General features: G+C 47.6%; 1 protein-coding gene across 13 annotated transcripts in view; it reads right to left on the reverse strand.

The window, feature by feature from the left end:
• Positions 1-18,617, reverse strand: part of Aopep (aminopeptidase O) — a 316,008-nt gene that overhangs the window by 4,684 nt on the left and 292,707 nt on the right. For 12 of the 13 annotated variants that reach the window (NM_001012346.2, XM_063276129.1, XM_063276130.1 and 9 more), the window contains 2 exons: positions 16,008-16,124; positions 1,311-1,397 (listed from right to left, as the gene is read on the reverse strand). In NM_001012346.2, the coding sequence (NP_001012346.2) occupies positions 1,311-1,397; positions 16,008-16,124 (204 nt within the window). Of the gene's footprint in view, positions 1-1,310; positions 1,398-5,391; positions 5,516-16,007; positions 16,125-18,617 lie in introns of all 13 variants that reach the window. The other variant, XR_010058813.1, reaches the window with a different exon arrangement.

The following is an 18,617-nucleotide window of genomic DNA, read 5'->3' on the forward strand; positions in this document are numbered from 1 at the left end:
AGGAATACTCAGGGCAGAGGCAGAGAGCTCCCAAAATGGTCACTATGGAAAGCCTTGTCTGTCAGATCCTTGCATCCTAAAGTGCAGCTGGCACCAAGTCCATCACCTAACAGGCCACAGAGACCACATGGCCCAGCGATGCAGGCAAGCCAGACGTCACTTTGGCCTAACCCAGCCACCAAACGTCAGACTCTTGGCTCTTCTGCTTTGAAAACAATGCTGCAAAGGATTAGATTCGCACTGTGCCTACATTAGAAACAGCCAATCACATTCTGCAAGTTCAGCCTGCTTTCTTGTCCTATGGAGCTTCCGAAGGGTTACATTCTGCTTCAACTTCAAAGGCAGCATGAGATTAAAAACTCAGTGTTGGCTTCCGAAGTGCTTTCCTGCAAGGGCTGAGGAGTGGAGGATTCCACTGAGCTGCTCTTAGCTCTGTTCCTGTCTGCTTTCTTACTCCATTGTGCAAATGTGACATTTCTGCTGCAAAAAAGTCACATCCTTTTCTTTATGGGAAGAAGCAGCCTTCACTCTGCTGACTGCCCCTGTCCTTAGACTCTGTCAAAAGTCCTTTTGTCCACCACACCCCCACTTTCCATCCCACTCAAAGTGGCTCTAGACCATAAGCCCACAGTTTGCACACAGGCTGGCCAGAGGCACAGGCTGGGGTTGGGAGTGGGACAGAATATGGAGGAGGCCATGTGGGGACATGTCATGAGGTATAAAACTCTGAGGGATGGTCCCAAAATGTGCCACAGCCAGAGAGGTGGCACATGAGGTTATGGACACCACACACACATACGTATGTATGTATGTATGTGTACACACGCGCACACACACACACACACACACACACACACACACACACACACACACACACACACAGCCTGAGATTTAGGTAGGAGACTTCTTTCTAGGACATTCTTAAAGGGAGGAGATACACAGGCTAGGCGGAGGCCTGGCATGGCATGACATGGGGTGAATTCCCAGCAAGTGATCCAAGGGTCTCCCAGACGATTCACACATGTGCTGTGTTTGCAATTAGAGCCTCTACAAACTGGATGGACCCATGGTGTTGCTAAGCAATGGCCTTGGACTGATGGTTCTAGGGTAATCCTCACCTAATGCCTCATTCTATCCACAGCCAGGGCAGAGGACGCTGAGTCGGGATCAAGTTCACAACTGTTGGATCCTCAGATGCTAACTAGCCCTTCAAAGTTTTTTGAAACACAGATATTTGTTTTGACGGGGATATGGAGAACTTGAGACTGGTAATGGTGGACAATTTCCACCTCTTGGAAGATCACACTTACCTGATCCTCCTGTAGGAACCTCTTGACCTGATCATATGCCTTTGTGTACTTGTGCTTAATAACCAGTTCACACCATCGATGGCGAACCTGGGGAAACAAGACAGGAAACCTGGTAAGCAATGCTCCTCTGCCAGGAGAATGTGAGGATAAAGAGCCTGAGTGGGGATGGGGGTGGGGGAGTCCCTAGGAAACCATCAAGAATTAGCTCTCCAGGGGGCGCAGCAGGACTATGGGCAGCAGGACCAAAAGTACAGAGCAATGGGGTCAACAGTCCCCGGTTCTCTGTATCTCTCCCTTTTCCTCCTCATCCACAACCTCGCAGTAGAACTTTTTGTTTGTGAGCTCTGGTAATAAGCACTGGCCAGGAAACCCTGGTATGACGTCACCCAGGGGTCTACTGCTCTACCATTTGCTAAGGCCCAGGGAAGGAACCTCACTCTTCTCAACTGCAAAATAGCAAAATACCTGGACCCACTTTTAATAATGGCATGCATGTGAGAGCTCTGTCCAAAGTATTCTGAGGACCTTCAGTGAGAACCTGGCTGAACAATACAGATACCTGTACCCACTTTTACTAATGGTACACATACGAGAGCTCTGTCAGACCTGGCTGAAATACTTTATTTGCTATGACTTCTAAAAGTGCAAGTTACATTTCAGTTTTTTTTGTTTTGTTTTGTTTTGTTTTTTCTTTTTTTGAGAGTAGAGGGCTTAGAAAGCTTCAGGATTGAGACTGGGTTGAACAGTGAGACTAACTGCTCTTTGGGTAAGAGACTTATTCAGAGTTACTAACGCCACAGACCAGGCAGAGAGAGTTCTTCAGAGGAAGGACAGCGTTCACACCATCGACTGCTGGGCAGTCCATAGTACATGTATGTAGTCAGGATGCTCCTGAGTCTGGTGGGCTGAAGGGAGGCAGGGAGTCTGTCAGCTGGGGCCTGTGTATAGGATCAGCTATGAGGGTAGGGGAAACAGGAATCTAGACGAAAAGGACTTCCCAAGTAGCTCCCCTACACCCAAGGCAGGTCTCATGTAGCCTGAGCTGACCTTGAATTTGATGCACAGCCAAGGATGATCTTGAACTTCTGCACTTCCTGCCTCCTCATTCCAGGTGGCGGGATTACAAGGGTTAGGGTCTGGTTGGGCAGAAGTGTATCAAGCCCAGCCTGCTAGGCAATCACTTCTACCCACTGAGCTACATCTCTAGTCCCTCATTTTCCTTTCTGTGCTTTCCTCTTATTTGCACACAGAGAAGAAACAGAGCATACACCAGGACCCATTTGTGATTAGCAAAAGGCCCCGGCGGGTGGGGGCAGGAGGCTCCAGCAGCCCTGCTGGGATATGTGAAGGTTCAGGAGGCCATGTCACAGAGGCTCTTTCACAACATGAAGTCAGCGTTTCCACTTCTCTTACAGTTAGAAACGCTTTATTGTAGTGACTAATGAGAGAGCCGATCTTCTGACCCCTGAAGGCTAGCTAACATGGCATCCAGGAAGGACAGACTGTCTCCCCCACCCCACAGAGAGCAGGACAAAACAGCCTTTCATCAGCGCTGGCTACATGCATTTCAGTATTCCAAAGACCGGATGTTTAAAAGACACCACTGAGATGCTGCACCCCAGTCTCCACTCACGCAAGCACTTTTAAGTTTTCTTTTTAGCTCTCGGGGCAACAAAGAACATCTTAGATTTTTCTTCCAAACTCGAAAGCACCCGAAATCCATACCCTCACAGAACAAGGTTAACACCTGCTACCCCAGTGCAAGCACACACCGATGGATGGCTGGGCTGCCTTCCTCCAGATCACAGACTTTGGTGCCCTTCAGAGGTGACACCTTGACTCAAGTTCCCTCCTAGACTGACACTGCAAGCTGAGCCACAGCACTCGGAAGCAGCCTGGTTCCATTTGCATGCTTTCTTATTTTTAAGTAACTACCTGGTGGATTACTGTGGGATGGCCAACATTAACTTGTCTTTTTACGTTTCTTTAGGTAAAAGTAAAAGTAGGGGCACACTGCATACGCCATGACAGTGCTTGGCACTCAGCAGGCTGTTCTGGTCACAAGACCCCAGTAGACGCGGGATAAAGCCCACTGTGTGGATGTGGATATGGGACCCAACTCAACTAGGACTGATGGAACCTGGAAGCTGCCCTTCTCCAGACTAGAGCCCTGTCTCTTAAGTTCCTTACAGAGGCTGCCTTTGCTTTAGCATAACATGCCCTACTCTGACACTGACTTAAATGCACGAGATGGTCATGAGTCCTGAAAGCCTTCCCAATCCTGGTGTAGCAGCTACCGAGTGTCCCACCACACCAGAGCTGAAGCAGATGCGTGCCTGTAACAGTGAAGATGGAAGGGCAACCTCCAAAGCCACAAAACCCAGGTGTGTGCCACCTCCTGCTCCGCTCAGTTTGATGCTGCAGCGTTCCCAGACCACGAGGCAGGCACCTCTGCAGTCTGAGAGACACTGATGAAGGCCCTTCCATGATTCACACTCCTGTCATCAGTCTGCAGTTCCCCCATCTGAGCGCCTCCCCCGACTGGGCTATAGGTCTGACAAGTGGGGGACAGCTTGCAGGAGGGACTGCTCACCAGGTGTATGTAGCAGGGGTGTGGGAGAGTGGGTGGACAGAGGACATGTCTAAAGGAGCCGAGAGCTGTTTCTGGAAGTGGTGCCAGCCAACAGGGACAGAGAGCCGGAGCCCCAGGGAAGAATCTTGTGAGGGCGGCCACCATCTTAGAAGGTGGACCTTTCCTTCTCAGTCTGGTTAGTTAACAAACCCTTACCTTCTCTTACTGTATCACTGCCCCCCGCCCCCATCCCACCCACTTGTCTGTAGGATGTTTTGAGTAACAGGGAGATTAGCTCTTGACTAGACTGCAAGCTTTTTCTAGTTGGGGATTTAGCTCAGTGGTAGAGCGCTTGCCCTAGGAAGCCCAAGGCCCTGGGTTCGGTCCCCAGCTCCGGAGGAAAAAAAAAAGAAAGAAAGAAAGAAAAAAAAAAGTGGTCCACCAAGACTGCAAGCTTTTTCAAGCAGAGTCATCTTGACTGCAGCTATGGCGATGTTTGCATTTCTGAATGGTTCTAGTTTAGTTTACTGATTATCCTTCCTACGGTTTTTCAACTCTGTTCTTTTAGTTTTAGCATTTGTGTTTATGTGTGTGCTCCAAATGATCTAGCTTTTCTAAGAGAACTTTTCTTGGGTTCTCTTAGACGTAGTTTTGCTACTTAGCCCAGGTTGATCTAGAATTTCCAGGGTAGCTCAAGGCTGCCTCCCAAGTTCTGGGATTATAGGTGTGACCTACCACACTTGGAAAACTACACTTTAAACATTTATGTTTTATCAACTGTTAGTGAAGTTGAAATTTAATGATTTAAACAGCAATTAAAATTCAGGTTATCTCAAGCTTTTGCTAGGAATCCCCAGCAAGTCTAGAGTTAGCAAACGCTTAGTCTGAACAGAACCCAGATGGTCAGGCCAGACCAAGATGGCAGAGGCCAAGGGAAAGGTGGAAGGCTGAGTACGTGGGCAGGAAAAGGTCAATTCAGAGTCATCCCTGTAAAGGAAGGCGAGTGACCCTCCTGCCTCTGTGGTGTCTATGCTCTGGCTGGACACACAACTACCAGTGTTCTCTCTGAGCTGAAAGTACAGAGAACAGACAGTCCTGACTGGGGTGGGGCATGGAGAGGGAGGCACAGACTGCAGCCTGGCTGGCCCCAGCACTGCCCCAGGCTGAGGGACAAGTGCCCCTGTCCATGAGCATAGAGCCTAGCCCACCAGAGACAGGAGAGAGAGGCTAGGTTACTGGAGACTTCCTAGCTGCTCTAAGTTGATTCTTCTGTGATACATGGGTGAGTAACAAAAAGCTGCATGCGGTGCATGCCTCTAATTCCTGTAGTCACCAGGCAGAGGCTAGCACATCTCTTTAACATCTCTTCAAGTCTGAGCCACTTTAGTCTATATAGAATATTCCAGGGTAGCCAGGGCCTCATAGTAAGGCTCCACATCAAACACTCATGTTCGTCCGTTCGCTCCCCCCCACCCCACCAGAAACCACTTTCCAAGATGCTCTGCTTACGTTGTGGGTTTTCACACAGAGGTGCCGCTTACACCACCAGAAAATGGACTCCAGAACTCTGCGAGCCTTCAGGGCCTGGACCAATACAGGACCTGTGCATGTAGCGCTCCAGGTGCTCTCTGCGCTGGGTACAGATGAGATAGATGAAGGGCACATGGAGGAAAGGTCTGCACAAGCTTTGGGCATCTGAGGCCGGACAACTAAACCTGACTGTAATTCATGTAAGAGCACTGGGTCTTACAGTGGGACTGCCGCCAGGATGTGCTGTGGCAGTAGGTCTGAGCGTCCTGGGCCCATAGTCAGACAGGGTCTAGAAGGCATCAGAGCAGACAAGCACAGTCTGTGGCTCACTCAGTCCAAAAGCAGTGGGAGCAGCTAGCTATGTAGGCATGGGGGAAGGGCTAGCCAGAGGGTTCCGCCAGGCACACATACACACATAGCTATGCTAGAACGTGCAAACGTGCACACACAGATAAGTTGTTTTTTTCAATATTTTCCTATGTGCAACACACTGAGTTTTTATTGTTTTTATGCTAGTAGTTAACATATTAAATAACTGTTGTGGCCTGCTATTTTGTGGGAAATTGACGAAACCTACCTCCCTAAAGTGAGGTCCAGAAGAGTGTGGCCTTCCTAGGAAGTGAGGGGCCATGCCTGAGAGATTATATATAGATACTTCAGGTGACTCTGTACAGTTAAGTGTGCCTTCTCCTCTACTACAAAAGTTGACTATTGAATCTGTGAGACTTTGGAGATAGATAACACAAGGGAATGTGTGCCCAGATAACAGGGCAGGGCCTACAAGGTGACTATTCTCAGCCCAGGTGATGGCTGTGAACAAGGTGTAATCCCAGCGAGAGAAGGGAGTGGTGGGGACCACACAGCTTGAGACCAACCAGCCCTAGGCATGAGTATTAGTTGCAGCAGACAGCATGGGGCCTAGATGACCGCTGAAAGGAAGAGACCTTGGGGTTAGTGCTCACACCACCTCTGCGAAGTACATCCAGGAGCTGAATTCTGAGAATTTCCAAGACCATTTGTACAGAGGACTCACTTGGACTCAAACCAACCCCCGTTATGTGGCAATTCTGTCCCATACAAGGTTCTGGTGAACCAGAAGCTCCGTCAGAGCTGAAAGGCTTTTCACTTGAAAACACAGAGGAACCCTGCTCCTCTGATATATGCAGTCTTAAAGCAGTGCCACCTAGAAGGCTGCTTTTTTTTTTTTTTTTTTCTTTTTTTCGGAGCTGGGGACCGATAGAAGGCTGCTTTTATTCCTGAACTGTGCCTCAAATTCAGGGTTATGACCCTCACCACCATCAGGGACCCCCACATTTAGTGATCTCTCCTGGAAACAGCTGATACCCTGTTGTGGTTTGCCCTGGAGTTATCTGTATTTTGATGCTAATTCCACTGCCCCAGGAGGGTGAAGGGTAGGTACAGGATAGAAGGAGGCCTGTCATTGGATGAGAAGGAAGGATGGGCGGGAGAGAGGTTTGAAGGAAGAGGAGCAGACTGGAAGGGAAAGGGAAGAGACTGGAGGGACATGGAGAGAAGCTGTGGCAGGACAATATGGCAGGTGTCCTTAAGATCCACTCTGTGTATTTACAGGTTGTTACAAATGTTTTTAAGGGATGGATGGTACTGGGCTTTGTATGTTTAGGTGGGCAATTATATCTTATCAACTGGATCTAAGGTTATTGTGTTGTGTGTTCTTTCACGTGTAGATTTAAGTGTAATGGAGTGTGGAGTGGCTGGTCTGGGCCCCCAGGGAATTGGAATGTGTGCTTCTGGTAAGATATCCAGCAGGTATCTTGGGACACTGTGGTGATGGACCTAGTGGGGGTAAAAGACAACCATACTTTTTATTTTTTATATTTTTACAACAATACCCAGCCTAGTTCTCCTTCCAACAGAGGGCACTGCAGTGCCAGCATCCCTCAGCTCTGACTGTAGGGCCTGACAGTCTTTCTGTTCAAGTCCAGGTGCAGGCTACCACTGGTCCTCTGGCCATTCGACTTTGCCCCTGAAGAACAGGGCAGGCACGGCTCTTTAGTTTAGTTAGCTGCTCTTTAGGGCAGGCTATGGGCTGTATGACCTAGGTTGTACAGTGCTAGCCAAGTGTTTCTTCCCCAAACCTACCATGTCAAAGGTAGGTGGGAATCCTGGAAACCGCGGGATGGACCCAGCACAACATGTAGGGTAGCCCCAAGTGCTGGTCCCAATTCCCAAGTCCTATTGCTGTCCCTGCAGTTCCAATTCCTGTCTCAGCATTCATTCTGAAAGGATTATTAGAGGGGAGATCCTGCGTCTCACTGGCCTATGGGAACAGTACAGGGGCTGGCCAGGCATGGAGGGTGATGCCAGTGCAGAGAGAATGAGTGCAGCCAGGAGAGCAGGAGGTTCCTGGCTGAAGGCACGTGGGTCTGCCCTGCTTTATGCTTCACCACAGGCCCAACCAAAGTCATGGGGCTAATCAATCAGGGGCTGGAACCGTAGCCTGAGCCAAAAGGAACCTATTCTCTTTACAAACTGATTATCTAAGGCATTCGTTGGACTAGCAGCTGCCTAACATAGACCTGTTATCAGGTTTTTCTATACCAATGTTTTACATGAAGTTACAACAAGGAGTCAGCCATCGACCCCCTCCCCCCCAGTGCTACAGCCACAGCTCAGTGGTTAGTGCCTACTCGCAAGCTCAAAGAGGAACCCAGCCTCCCCAGAGCCTGCTTATTACTGGGTTGGCTCATTCTTTGTGCTTTCCAAACTTTGGTGTACAAATATTAGAAAAACCTGGAATCTCGGTGTCTACTGACAGTTCTAGTAGTTTAAATCCTCACGTCACGTTTGTAACAGTTAGAAAGTCAGTCTCAGATAGAAGCCTTTATTTGCTGAAGAACCAGTGTTGAGGCAGGCCAACAGGGCGACCAAGCTGGCTGCCAAGTCGCTAGGTGGCAATGCTGCAGGGTTCTGCGGCAAGTTGGGAAAGCAAGACAGCCACTGCTCCCACTGGCATTCAAGCACAGCGCCTGCTTGCAGCATGCTTCTGAATGGACAGTGCTTCTACAAATGGAGAATGCTTTCAGTGACTTTGAAATTATAATGCACAGTTGGAAGCTATAAAATGCTTTGAAGAATACCACCCATCCTATTTATGACAGGAAGCCCCTTTCTTTCTCAGTCCTTTTGATTTTGAAATTTACTGCTAAAGGAAAAAAAATCTGTCCAGGGAACATGATCTGGGAAGCCCATTAAACCCCATTTGGAGTTTCATTTTATATCTGTAAACAGAAAGACGAAAGCTTGGGGCTTTTGTAAGTTAATAAGTCTACACTGCAATAAACAACCCTGCTTTTTCAATTTGTGCTTAAATTAGATTTACTTGCTTTAAAGAGGGCTCACTGTGAAAGGCACAGCCACTGCAGGGCTATAGGCTGATGGCACTGCCAGCTAAGAACTGTTCAGGGGTGTCCGCAATGGTAGGTACTGGCCTGCTCTCTCTCCTGAGAGAACAAACGACTGTCAGTCGTGGTGTGTGAGCCACACAGAACTTTGAGCGTCTGTTTTACTCTACTGCTCCTCCTCCTCCCTCACTGCTCCCTGCTCCCAAAGGACTGCAACTTGAACATTATTTTTCTAATAAAGAGAAGTAGACCTTACTTCAGTAGATGCTGTACAGACATGTTAGTAAATTCCTGAGCCCGTGTTAGGAGTGACACCTGGAGACTGGAAAGAGCTCGATGAGTAAAGTTCTTGCCTTGCAAATATGAGGAATGGTGAGCCTCTAATTCCAGCAGCTATGAAGACAGGCCAGCCAACCTAGCCTAACAGGTGAGAGACCCCTGTCTTACAAAACAAAATGGATGGCTCCTGAGGAACAATGACACACAAGGCTGGCCAAACCTCATGCACAAGAATGCACACACAGACACAAAGAGGGACATGTGTCGGCCACTCTGTCTGTGGTGCCACACCGAGTACTGTTTCAGCTGCTGCAGCTACCACACCAGCGTGCAAACAGTTTAGAGGAGGGCCTAGGGTGGTGACAGATGTCCAACACAAACAAAGCAAGCAGGACACAGCTGCCTCACCTCACCTGTGCTTGAAACGTTCCCGTGATCTAGGCAGAGCCTCGTCTTCCCTCCCCTGTCTCCCTGCCCCTGTACACATAGAGTTTCATTTGATGATTTAATACCATTGAAGGAAGGCTTAGTGCCAGTCAAGAGAACTGGAGCAGACATGAGCCCTGCAATGGATCCAGACAGTTATGGCTTTCTCTTCCAGGACTACACTCAGCAGTGACACCTTTCAAACTGGTTCTGAGATCAGGAGGTGACAGCACCACTCACCCTCTTCCGGTGACATGTGGTACCTGGTATCTCCAGAAAAAGAGGACTTTTGCTGCTGGTAGAAACAGTGACCAGGCCGGGACAGCTCTCCCTCCCATGGAAGCAATGTAGTCACAGAGTAGATGACAGCAGTAAGACACGGAAAGGAAAGCCTCTGCTCTGAGCAGGCTACCACGATGCTTCAAGCCCCTACACACTTCCTCGGCCCACAAGTCCCTAAAAAGCTCTCTGAAGAAAACAGGCCAGAATATGTTCTCCATTCCTCAGGTTTTTGTTCATGTCTATCCACTTTAACAGACACTTGGCCAACCAGTGCACCAGTGCGCTGTAATAATTTACAGTTAAGGAAAGTCTCCAGCCTCAGGAGCAGAGAACGTTTAAAAAAAAGGAAGGAAGGAAGGAAAGAAGGAAGGAAGGAAGAAAGAAAGAAAGGCAAATCTCTACTTTTGTTATTTTAGGTCAGCTATAAAAAAAAAAAGCCTCTTATCACAGAAAAATAGGAGACTCTTGTCTGTTGCTGGCTTTCCACAGAAAACTTTTGTGAACACTGAACCAAGTAACAAAGAAGAAAACCACTAAAAAAATCTAAGCAATACTTTCCTGACTGAAAAGTGCGTAAAGACACTGTTACAAACTAAGCACAAGGAAGGGGGTGTGGATACAGCTAAAGAGAGGCGGACACAGGGCCTCTTCTCCACGTTAGAGGAGGCAGGGCTGCAAACAGGCCTGCCTAACTATTGAGCTCACAAGCACCTTTCTGACTTTTCACACAGAAGACACTGAGTCGGACTCTGAAGCCTGCGGCCCTTATGTGCCACCTGGGTTCAATCACAACACTCCGGGTCCTCTGTACCACAAAGATGTGTCTACTGCTTTGAACACTGTAGCTGTGAGTTGCCAGGTGGAACACACAGTGATCAAGATGTCCTCAGGGAGTTTCTCTGTGAGATGTATACCAGGCTGGCCTTGAACTCACTGTGTACACCAGGCTGACGTTGAACTCCAAAATTTGTGTGCCTCTGCATCTCTGTATTGGGATTAAAGATCAATGCTACCACACCCAACCTTAATTTCTACCCCGAATACCAGTTCCCTTACTGTCTTTCAACACTCTACATTACTTTCTTGTTTTATATTCGATCTGAATACCCATCTTAAGAGTGTCCTCTCACAATGATGTATTCAACAGTAGTGGTTGGTGACTGACCAGGTTGGAGTCTTGGTGATGAGGCCCTGTATCACTGTTACCCAGGGCAGCCATGGGTCTCCAGCAACCGTGAAGAGGCAGCTGGTGCTGTGGCATTGTTTCTACTCATAGGCCTTGACCTCCTGGGGCAGGGCCATGGGTGCTAAGGCCTTGGTGCAAAGCTTGTGTTAACAACTGCTTCAAACCTAGGGCTGCACTGGAGACCCACACCTGGCCTCAGTAGGGTCAGTTTCTACCTCATCTTGCTACTTAGACTCTGCTGGAGGCAAGGAGGCCTGGAGCTACTTGAGGCTAGCCAGGCTCTCTGACACAGCCAGCAATGTAGAGAAGGGTCTGTGAGAGACAGCCTGTATCTCCACAGGCAGCCCACACAGAGGTGCTGCTGCAGATGCTTACAGAGGCTTTCTCTGGGTGCCACAGCATGGGCTCACTGTTCCGTACCAGCCTGCTGCCACCCTTGCTGGTCTGTCTTCCTCTTCTACCAGAAGAACTTGCCTCTCCCAAAGTTCCATTCTCTAAAGCTTTTGGTGGGGCGGAGTGGGCTCCAGGTGGCTCCTAAATGTTGTTAGCTATCGAACCCTACCCTAGGCTGTTAGCAAGTGTTAGACAGTCATCACGTGATTTTAAAAGCTGCCTTTTCTGAACCCACTGCTACATTAAAGCAGAGCTTCTTAAGAGGGACTTTGCCACTCAGGAAATATCTGGCAATATCTGGGGGGCATTTGGAGTCCTATAACAGGAGAAAGGGAGCCTCATAAACAGAGGAGCCATGGATGCTGAACACCCATGACACGGAGCCATGAAGTATCAGAAAATGGGAGCCAAGAAACCTTGATTCGGAGTATCCATCTCCCCATCTCCACCTCCACCCCATCCCTGTCCCTACTCCAGGGGCAAAGAACATGACAACCAACCATTAACCCAAGACCAGGAATTCTCCAAGCAGAAGACAACACACACCCTTAGAAGGCTAAGTTTTCCCCTTTTCTGCTTTAGTTTATGGGGAAAAAAAATACAGAGCTGAAGAGACAGCATAGACTCTCTCAGCTAAGAAAGAGCCTTCCCATGACCAGAAACCACATTAACCAACGGTCATGCTAGGCTGGGTCATGGCTCAGTGGTCAAGCATGTGCACAAAGCCCGACAGCCCAGAAACAACCTGATAAACCCGACCATGGGCTGTTCACATTTTGTTTATAGTCTTTTGTTTATAGAGTTTCCTCATCTTACCTTGTTAATTCTGTGAAGAAAGTATTTATGGATTCATTTTAATCCCCAGGAAATTGAGGCTTAGGAACCTTTTCCCAAAACAACAAAAGGTAGGGGTCTGGAGAGCTGGTAAGAAAGAGTGTAGATCTCCAACTGAGGGCTCCATCTGCTAGTGCGTCCTGACAGTGGCACGCTCAGACACAGCACACAGTTTCCAAGGAAGACAAAATCAGATATAAAACCCCAGAGCAAAGATCATCTCATCAAGTCTCCCGCCCCTGTGCACTGGAAGTACAGTTGAGATGATGTTGTGCTGAGGAGGAGCATGAGCATGAGGCCAGGGGGAAGGCAAAGGTCATGCATCAGCACCTGAACATGGCTATGTGACCTGAACGTGGCTCACTGCAAAGTCCATGTCTTGACCAGCACCATGCCCTGATCTGGGTAGTGCTTCAGGCATGGGTATGCACTACCATCTGCTTTCTTGCTTTTATTTTGAGACAGGGTCTGTGTAAACCAGGCTGGCTAGGAATGTGCTGTGCAGACCAGGCTGCCCTCAAACCCACTGAGACACACCTGTGTCTCCCTCCAGAGAGCTGGGATGAAAGCAGGGCACTGTACCTAGCTCTATTTCATCCCGATGGCTCTCCCCCTTTTCTCTGTGGTAGCTTGAGACTGGCTGGGAACTTGTCCTGATGCTCCTGCCCTTGTGTGCTGATGAGGACAGTCTTCCTTTCATGTTACAGAGCTTCCCACTTTGTGAGGAGATAAACTGGTACTGTCAGTGGCCGACGCTGACCTTCTCACCTTTCTGGCTGATGTTTCAACCTAGACATCAGTGCAGGGCACACTTGACTGTGGGCCACTCTGATCACTGGTCACACAAGGCAATGAGACACTGCTTCTTAGTCTTCCAAAATTAAATTAGAAAGATATGTGTGTACACACACACACACACACACACACACACACACACACACACACATGAATTTTTTAAATTCAGAAAACACAAACAGAAAAATGTTGAAGATGCTTTAGACCAAGGTATGTCCCAGTCTAAAACGTTCAAGGTGGGCTTCACACACAAGTTGACTGAAGTGAGCTGAGGGATGAGTCAAAAGGAGGGATGTGCATCGTGTTTTGTCATGAGGGGCATGGCCAGCTGAAGCCACAATTTGCAGCAGGTCCCCTTCTCAACCACACATGCCTTCAGGCTAATCGTAGGAATGGGAGGACAGCCTTTTAGCAGGTCATAGAAACACTGTCTTTATAATCCTTATTCAACAGCAGACCCAGAACCTAACAGTGACCTGCACAGAACACTGGAAGCCTAACTTGCCTCACCCTTTCTCAGGGGAGGTTGGGCGCAAAACCCTGCTACAGGTCTCTCTGGCCATCTTTCAAGTGACTCTTACTTGTTCCATGTCTGAGAACCGTGGCAACTCGATGGAACTCCCTTATTTGCTCAGTCACAGAGAAATAGTGGAAACCAAGTCAGAAACCTCAGGTTTGTTTCCACCAAGGGACAACCCTTTCTCCTGTGGAGTCTGTCACTCAAATGAAAGTAGCTGATGGTTTAACTTCATTCCTGCCGCCTAGTCACCAGAAGGCACATTTAAAATTTGAAGTTTCTAGAAGACAACATGGTTGCTGAAATCTTGTTGCTTTTCAGACTCAAAGTGACATTTCGCAGGAGCTTCAGTACAAGAAAAACCACGAGCTTAAGAAAGTGCAGACACACTAGCGATGGAACCACTAGCACAAAGCCACTGCTTAGTTTGACGTGCAGGATCCTCAGTCCGCAGCCCCTGCAGGGGCCACAGCTGCAAAATGCTGTGAGAAGCGACCAGGAGCAGGGTTGGTGAGAGACTCGGGGCTGGTGAGAGTCAGGGGAGAGCTAGTTATACTGAGACCCAGGCTAAGTTTATCATAGCTTTCCTGGCTTACAGCAACACTCACCTAAGCTGTGTGGGCTTGCCTCAACAGCAAAGTTGAAGAGTTGTTGCAGAAACCACATGGCCTGAACTATGAACTCTGCAGTCCTCTACAGACATTTGCTGGCCACTCTTCTGACATGTGCTAAGTCTACACATCTTTCTGGTCTTGTGTAGCCACCTCCTCTTGTCTTCAATGTTGCTTCCTCTGAGGGGCCTTTCTTGAATACCTGGTTTAGAGATGTTTGCTCTGAGACTACACTGTTCACTCAATGAGCTGTCTGACAAATGCAAGTCTCCAAGGCTGATCCTGACCTGTCGGCACCATTTCCTTTTCAGTGTGTAGATGATAAAGGGTAAATGCTACAGTCAGATCATGAGTGTGTAAGGGAAGCCAGGATACATTTAGTCTACCTGGACTCCAAGGATCACAGCAGAACTTGTCCTGCTTTTGGGCAGTAAGATATAGTTTTTTTATATTTACAAAAAAGGGAGACACCTACTTCCTTCTCGAAGGTTTAAAGAATGATACATAGTAACTGTATCAGACTGTAAGGTAAGACAGGATATGTGACATGCCAACCGGGAGGAAGGAAGGAGAAGGGATTGGAGCCTCGTGGCTTCCTGGCATCAAGGGACAGGTGGTCAGCACCTGCTCTGACCTTCCCACCCAGTCGCTGCAGGCTGGCAGGAGCCTTGACTCCAGTGGGATCCAAACCCTGTCAAAACACAACCCTTTGCCTATAAATAGCAAGGTCTTTCCAACACTAATTAAAAATAAGTCTGACATTTGGAGTCTCTGATAAACAAAAGGGCTAAGAGCAGAAGCAAACACATTTGATCTATACATGCACCGGTGGTAAAGGGTGCCAGTGTCTCCCTATGGACTTTTCCCTACTGTTCCTAAATCTATGGACTTGGAAAATGTGTAACAAAGTCTATCTTTCCAGTGTGCTACTAAGGAATTGTTTGTCAGTGTAAGCCACTTTTCTAACTCTAAGAGCCATTACAATGTTTCACATAAGCCAACTGGTCTAAAATAGAAGTTCAAAAATAGACTAATAAGTATCGAGAGCCTGAACACAGCCTTGGTCCCCGCGTGCACCAGACTCAGGAGGGCTAAGTTTCCAGTGTCCTAATGGCCCAGGTGCTAGAGGCTGCTGGACTGCAGTGCATAGAAAGCTCAGAGTTGAGGTTTCTTATGTTCTCTACATTTAAAAGCTTTGTGTCAAAGATCATTTCTCTTTGAACTTTTTCTTATGATGATTAAATACATTAAATATTTATGATTTTATATTTTTTCAAACCTGGAATCCATCTAGGATCTGTACTTAATAAACTTAATATATTAATAAACTAAATAATAAATCTTAATAAACTAAAATATATTAAGGCTCACATCATACTGCATTACCACAGTCATCCAATTTTACTTTTTAAACCATGGCTGCTAGATTAGTTTTTCATTTCCTTTACACATGGCTTCTTTCTTGTCCTAGCTGAATGCAGCCAAGCCGAGCCGAGCCGCTCCCACACATCTGAGCTGAGTTTCCTTAATGAACAAGGGAAAGGCAGCATCCCTAGAGCACAAAATGACCCGCCCAAGCCTTAATTCAAAAAACTCCACCCTGTAGCTCAGGCTTATGGGAGACTTGTGTCTGTCTTCATAATTTATGTAGTCGGGTGGAAAACCCAGGTCTCCAAACAGTTCATGTACAAAGTGACCACAGGAGACCCCTGGAGAAGAGCAGGCACTTGTCTGAAGTGTCAGAAGGCTGATCACTTGTCGCTGGAAGCCCAGCCCTTGACTCTTAAAGCAAGCACCGGGCACTACAGCCAGCAGCAGCTCACGGGCTGGGGTTGCAGAGGGCTCATTGTCTTCCCAACGGTGGGGGTGCACAGTTTCAACCGTGTTACCTCTGCATCCTGCTCCTGGAGATGGTACGTCTGCTGGAGACGATGCAATGTCTGGGGGCTCAGGGTCTTCTGCTCTAAGAGCCACTCCAAAAGCAACACGATCTGGTCTGGAGAAAGCTGAGGACAAAGAAACAGCCCTTGAAATGTCATGTAGGCAACAAGAAGTCAATACCAAAATTCTGAGCAAGAACCTCTGGGCCAGGGAAACCCTGGCCCTCTTAACATCTGAAGAATGGAGAGAGCATCTGCTGACTTTCCTCACACATTAGGGTTGTCTGCAGCCCTAAAGATCTGTATCCTGGGGTCTGGCAAAGCCGGTTTCCCTTGTTTATCATGTTGGGTATGTGCTTACAGAAGATTAAAATGGCACTTGTCTTAATGTCACAATGTCTCATGGTTATACAAGGACTGGAGAGGGCATCCAACTTTAGGCAAATTCACAGGAGTTAACCAGGTGGAGATAGGTTCAGATTTCTTTTTGAACCATGTAGACCTACAAGGCACCTGCAAAACCCTGAAAACTAAACACAGTGTAACAACTGCCGGCTCACGGCCCCTCCCCTTCCTGAGCAGTCTGTTTATAACCCGCAGATAAGGTACTACAACCGCACTTTACAGGCTACAGACAAGCAATAGAAGCACACGCACCTAAGCACAGTTACTCTCGCTCCTTTTCCTAACACCCAAATCAGTGCGACAGCAGCTAAAGGCGAGAGGGAGAAACCTGCATGTGACACACACATAAAACCAAGTGACTGAACAGACAGCTGCCGTGCTTACTGGGAGCTCTTCCCAGGATGGCCATCTCACCCCAACAGCAGAGTGGAGAGAAAACCAGAGATACACCTGTATGACTGAAACAGATTCATGCCAAAATCAGGGTTTTACAACTCTATACAAACTCCACATTCTCTGCACTGGGTACCCTGCAGCCCTGGCTACGCCTGATAATTCTTCTACTTCTAAGCAAACCAAATTTCTGGAGGCCGACACAAGGTCATCGGAGGGTGCCTACGAACACCATGATTTTATCTGCCAATTTCTATCACTCAGAAGTCATTAACTTTTCAGCCTCTCTCCTCTTGCCTCTCCTTTTTACCCTAAAATACATGCTTTGTCCAGAGGCTACAAGCTAGACACCCTCCTGCACCCTGTCTTCCCTTGGGCCCCAACTAAGGCCCCTTTACCTCAAGGTACCTCACTCCTTCTCTTGGTTTTTGTTGTGGCAGTGGCTAAAGTCACTGGTATGCCTAACCCGAGTATCCCTCCTGGCTTCAGTCACTGAACACAACTCCAGCTTAAAAGTCTGAGAACTGCTAACATGGGAGTCCAAGAAGATCTACACCTGCGTGCTATTTTCTTCCAAGCAGAGAGCTCACAACCCCACACAAACAGAATCAAAAGGATCGTGGAAAGCTTTTGTTGTCACAAAATTGATGCAATGGAAACATTTAGAGCTAAGCCCCCTGACTTAAGATGGATGACTGAGAGGGAAGGGAGGGCTGGAGGGGAGTACATATGCACTCAAACCTTTAGGGCTGTTTCCTAAGTCTATCTGGCTCTAATTAAAAGGCAGGAAAGAGTGAGGGTACACACCCCTCCAAGGAATCCATCCTCCTCCATAGTAGGTTACAGACACTCTCCTGCAAGAGCAGGCTTGTTCAGGGGTAGGCAGGCCAGAAGGCACAGCCACGCTTAACATTCCTCCCTAATGCGGGGAGATCTGTGCTAGTCTGGCCTTTATAGAATGGAGAAAGCACTGTTAGTAAACAACCTACAGCCACCTGGCTCTCCAATTCATGGGAAAATGTAGTCTCTAAACAATGAAGGAAGACAAATCAGTGGCCTGAGACTGTTTTCAGCCACATATAATAAAACTACCATTCATTCACAAGTAAATATTATATCACAAAAAAAAAGGATTACAGACTTGAAAAGAGGATGTGTTAAAGCAAAAATACTTTAATGGAGTGAACGTCTCTTTGTAAAATACATAGTTGCTCTGTCAAGCCACCCTACAGTAGAAAAGAAATAACACAGGATAAATGTTCACAAAGTGACTGAGATCTCAAGTACTTGCGAATGTGCTGTGCAGTCAGCTGTCCTGGCAGCCAGAACAGGAAAATATCCACTTCCAGTCCCAGAGAAATCAAATGAACTTTTACACAACTATGGGACTGACTGTGTGCTACCACGGAGGTAATGCAAAGGATACAGACGCTGTCAGCTGTACTATGGTGTCATTGAGAAAAAAACAGCATCAGGCCCAGGGAAGTCATCGTGAGGTATTGCAAGGGAAACTGACAGCCACCATTCAGTTGCAAAAGAAAGAGAAAATTCTTTCTTTTCAAAAACAATGATCTATGTTATCATTTCCAAATAGGGAACACCTCGGGTCTTGTAAAACTGCATCTGCCTTGGAAACTCAAGAGGAAATAAATATAAGACTACTAGCTGCCCAAGTCAGATGGGTACTGGAAAACAACAGCACAGGCCTGTAAAACTTACTCAAATGAACACACGTAGCAAGATGTAGCAGAAAGTCAATCAAGTACAAATGTTACTAAGGACTGTGGAACTCTGTGTTCTTGCCATTAACACTGAAGACTT

This window comes from Rattus norvegicus, chromosome 17 (assembly GCF_036323735.1).
Source record: "Rattus norvegicus strain BN/NHsdMcwi chromosome 17, GRCr8, whole genome shotgun sequence".
In the NCBI taxonomy this organism is placed as follows: domain Eukaryota; kingdom Metazoa; phylum Chordata; class Mammalia; order Rodentia; family Muridae; genus Rattus; species Rattus norvegicus.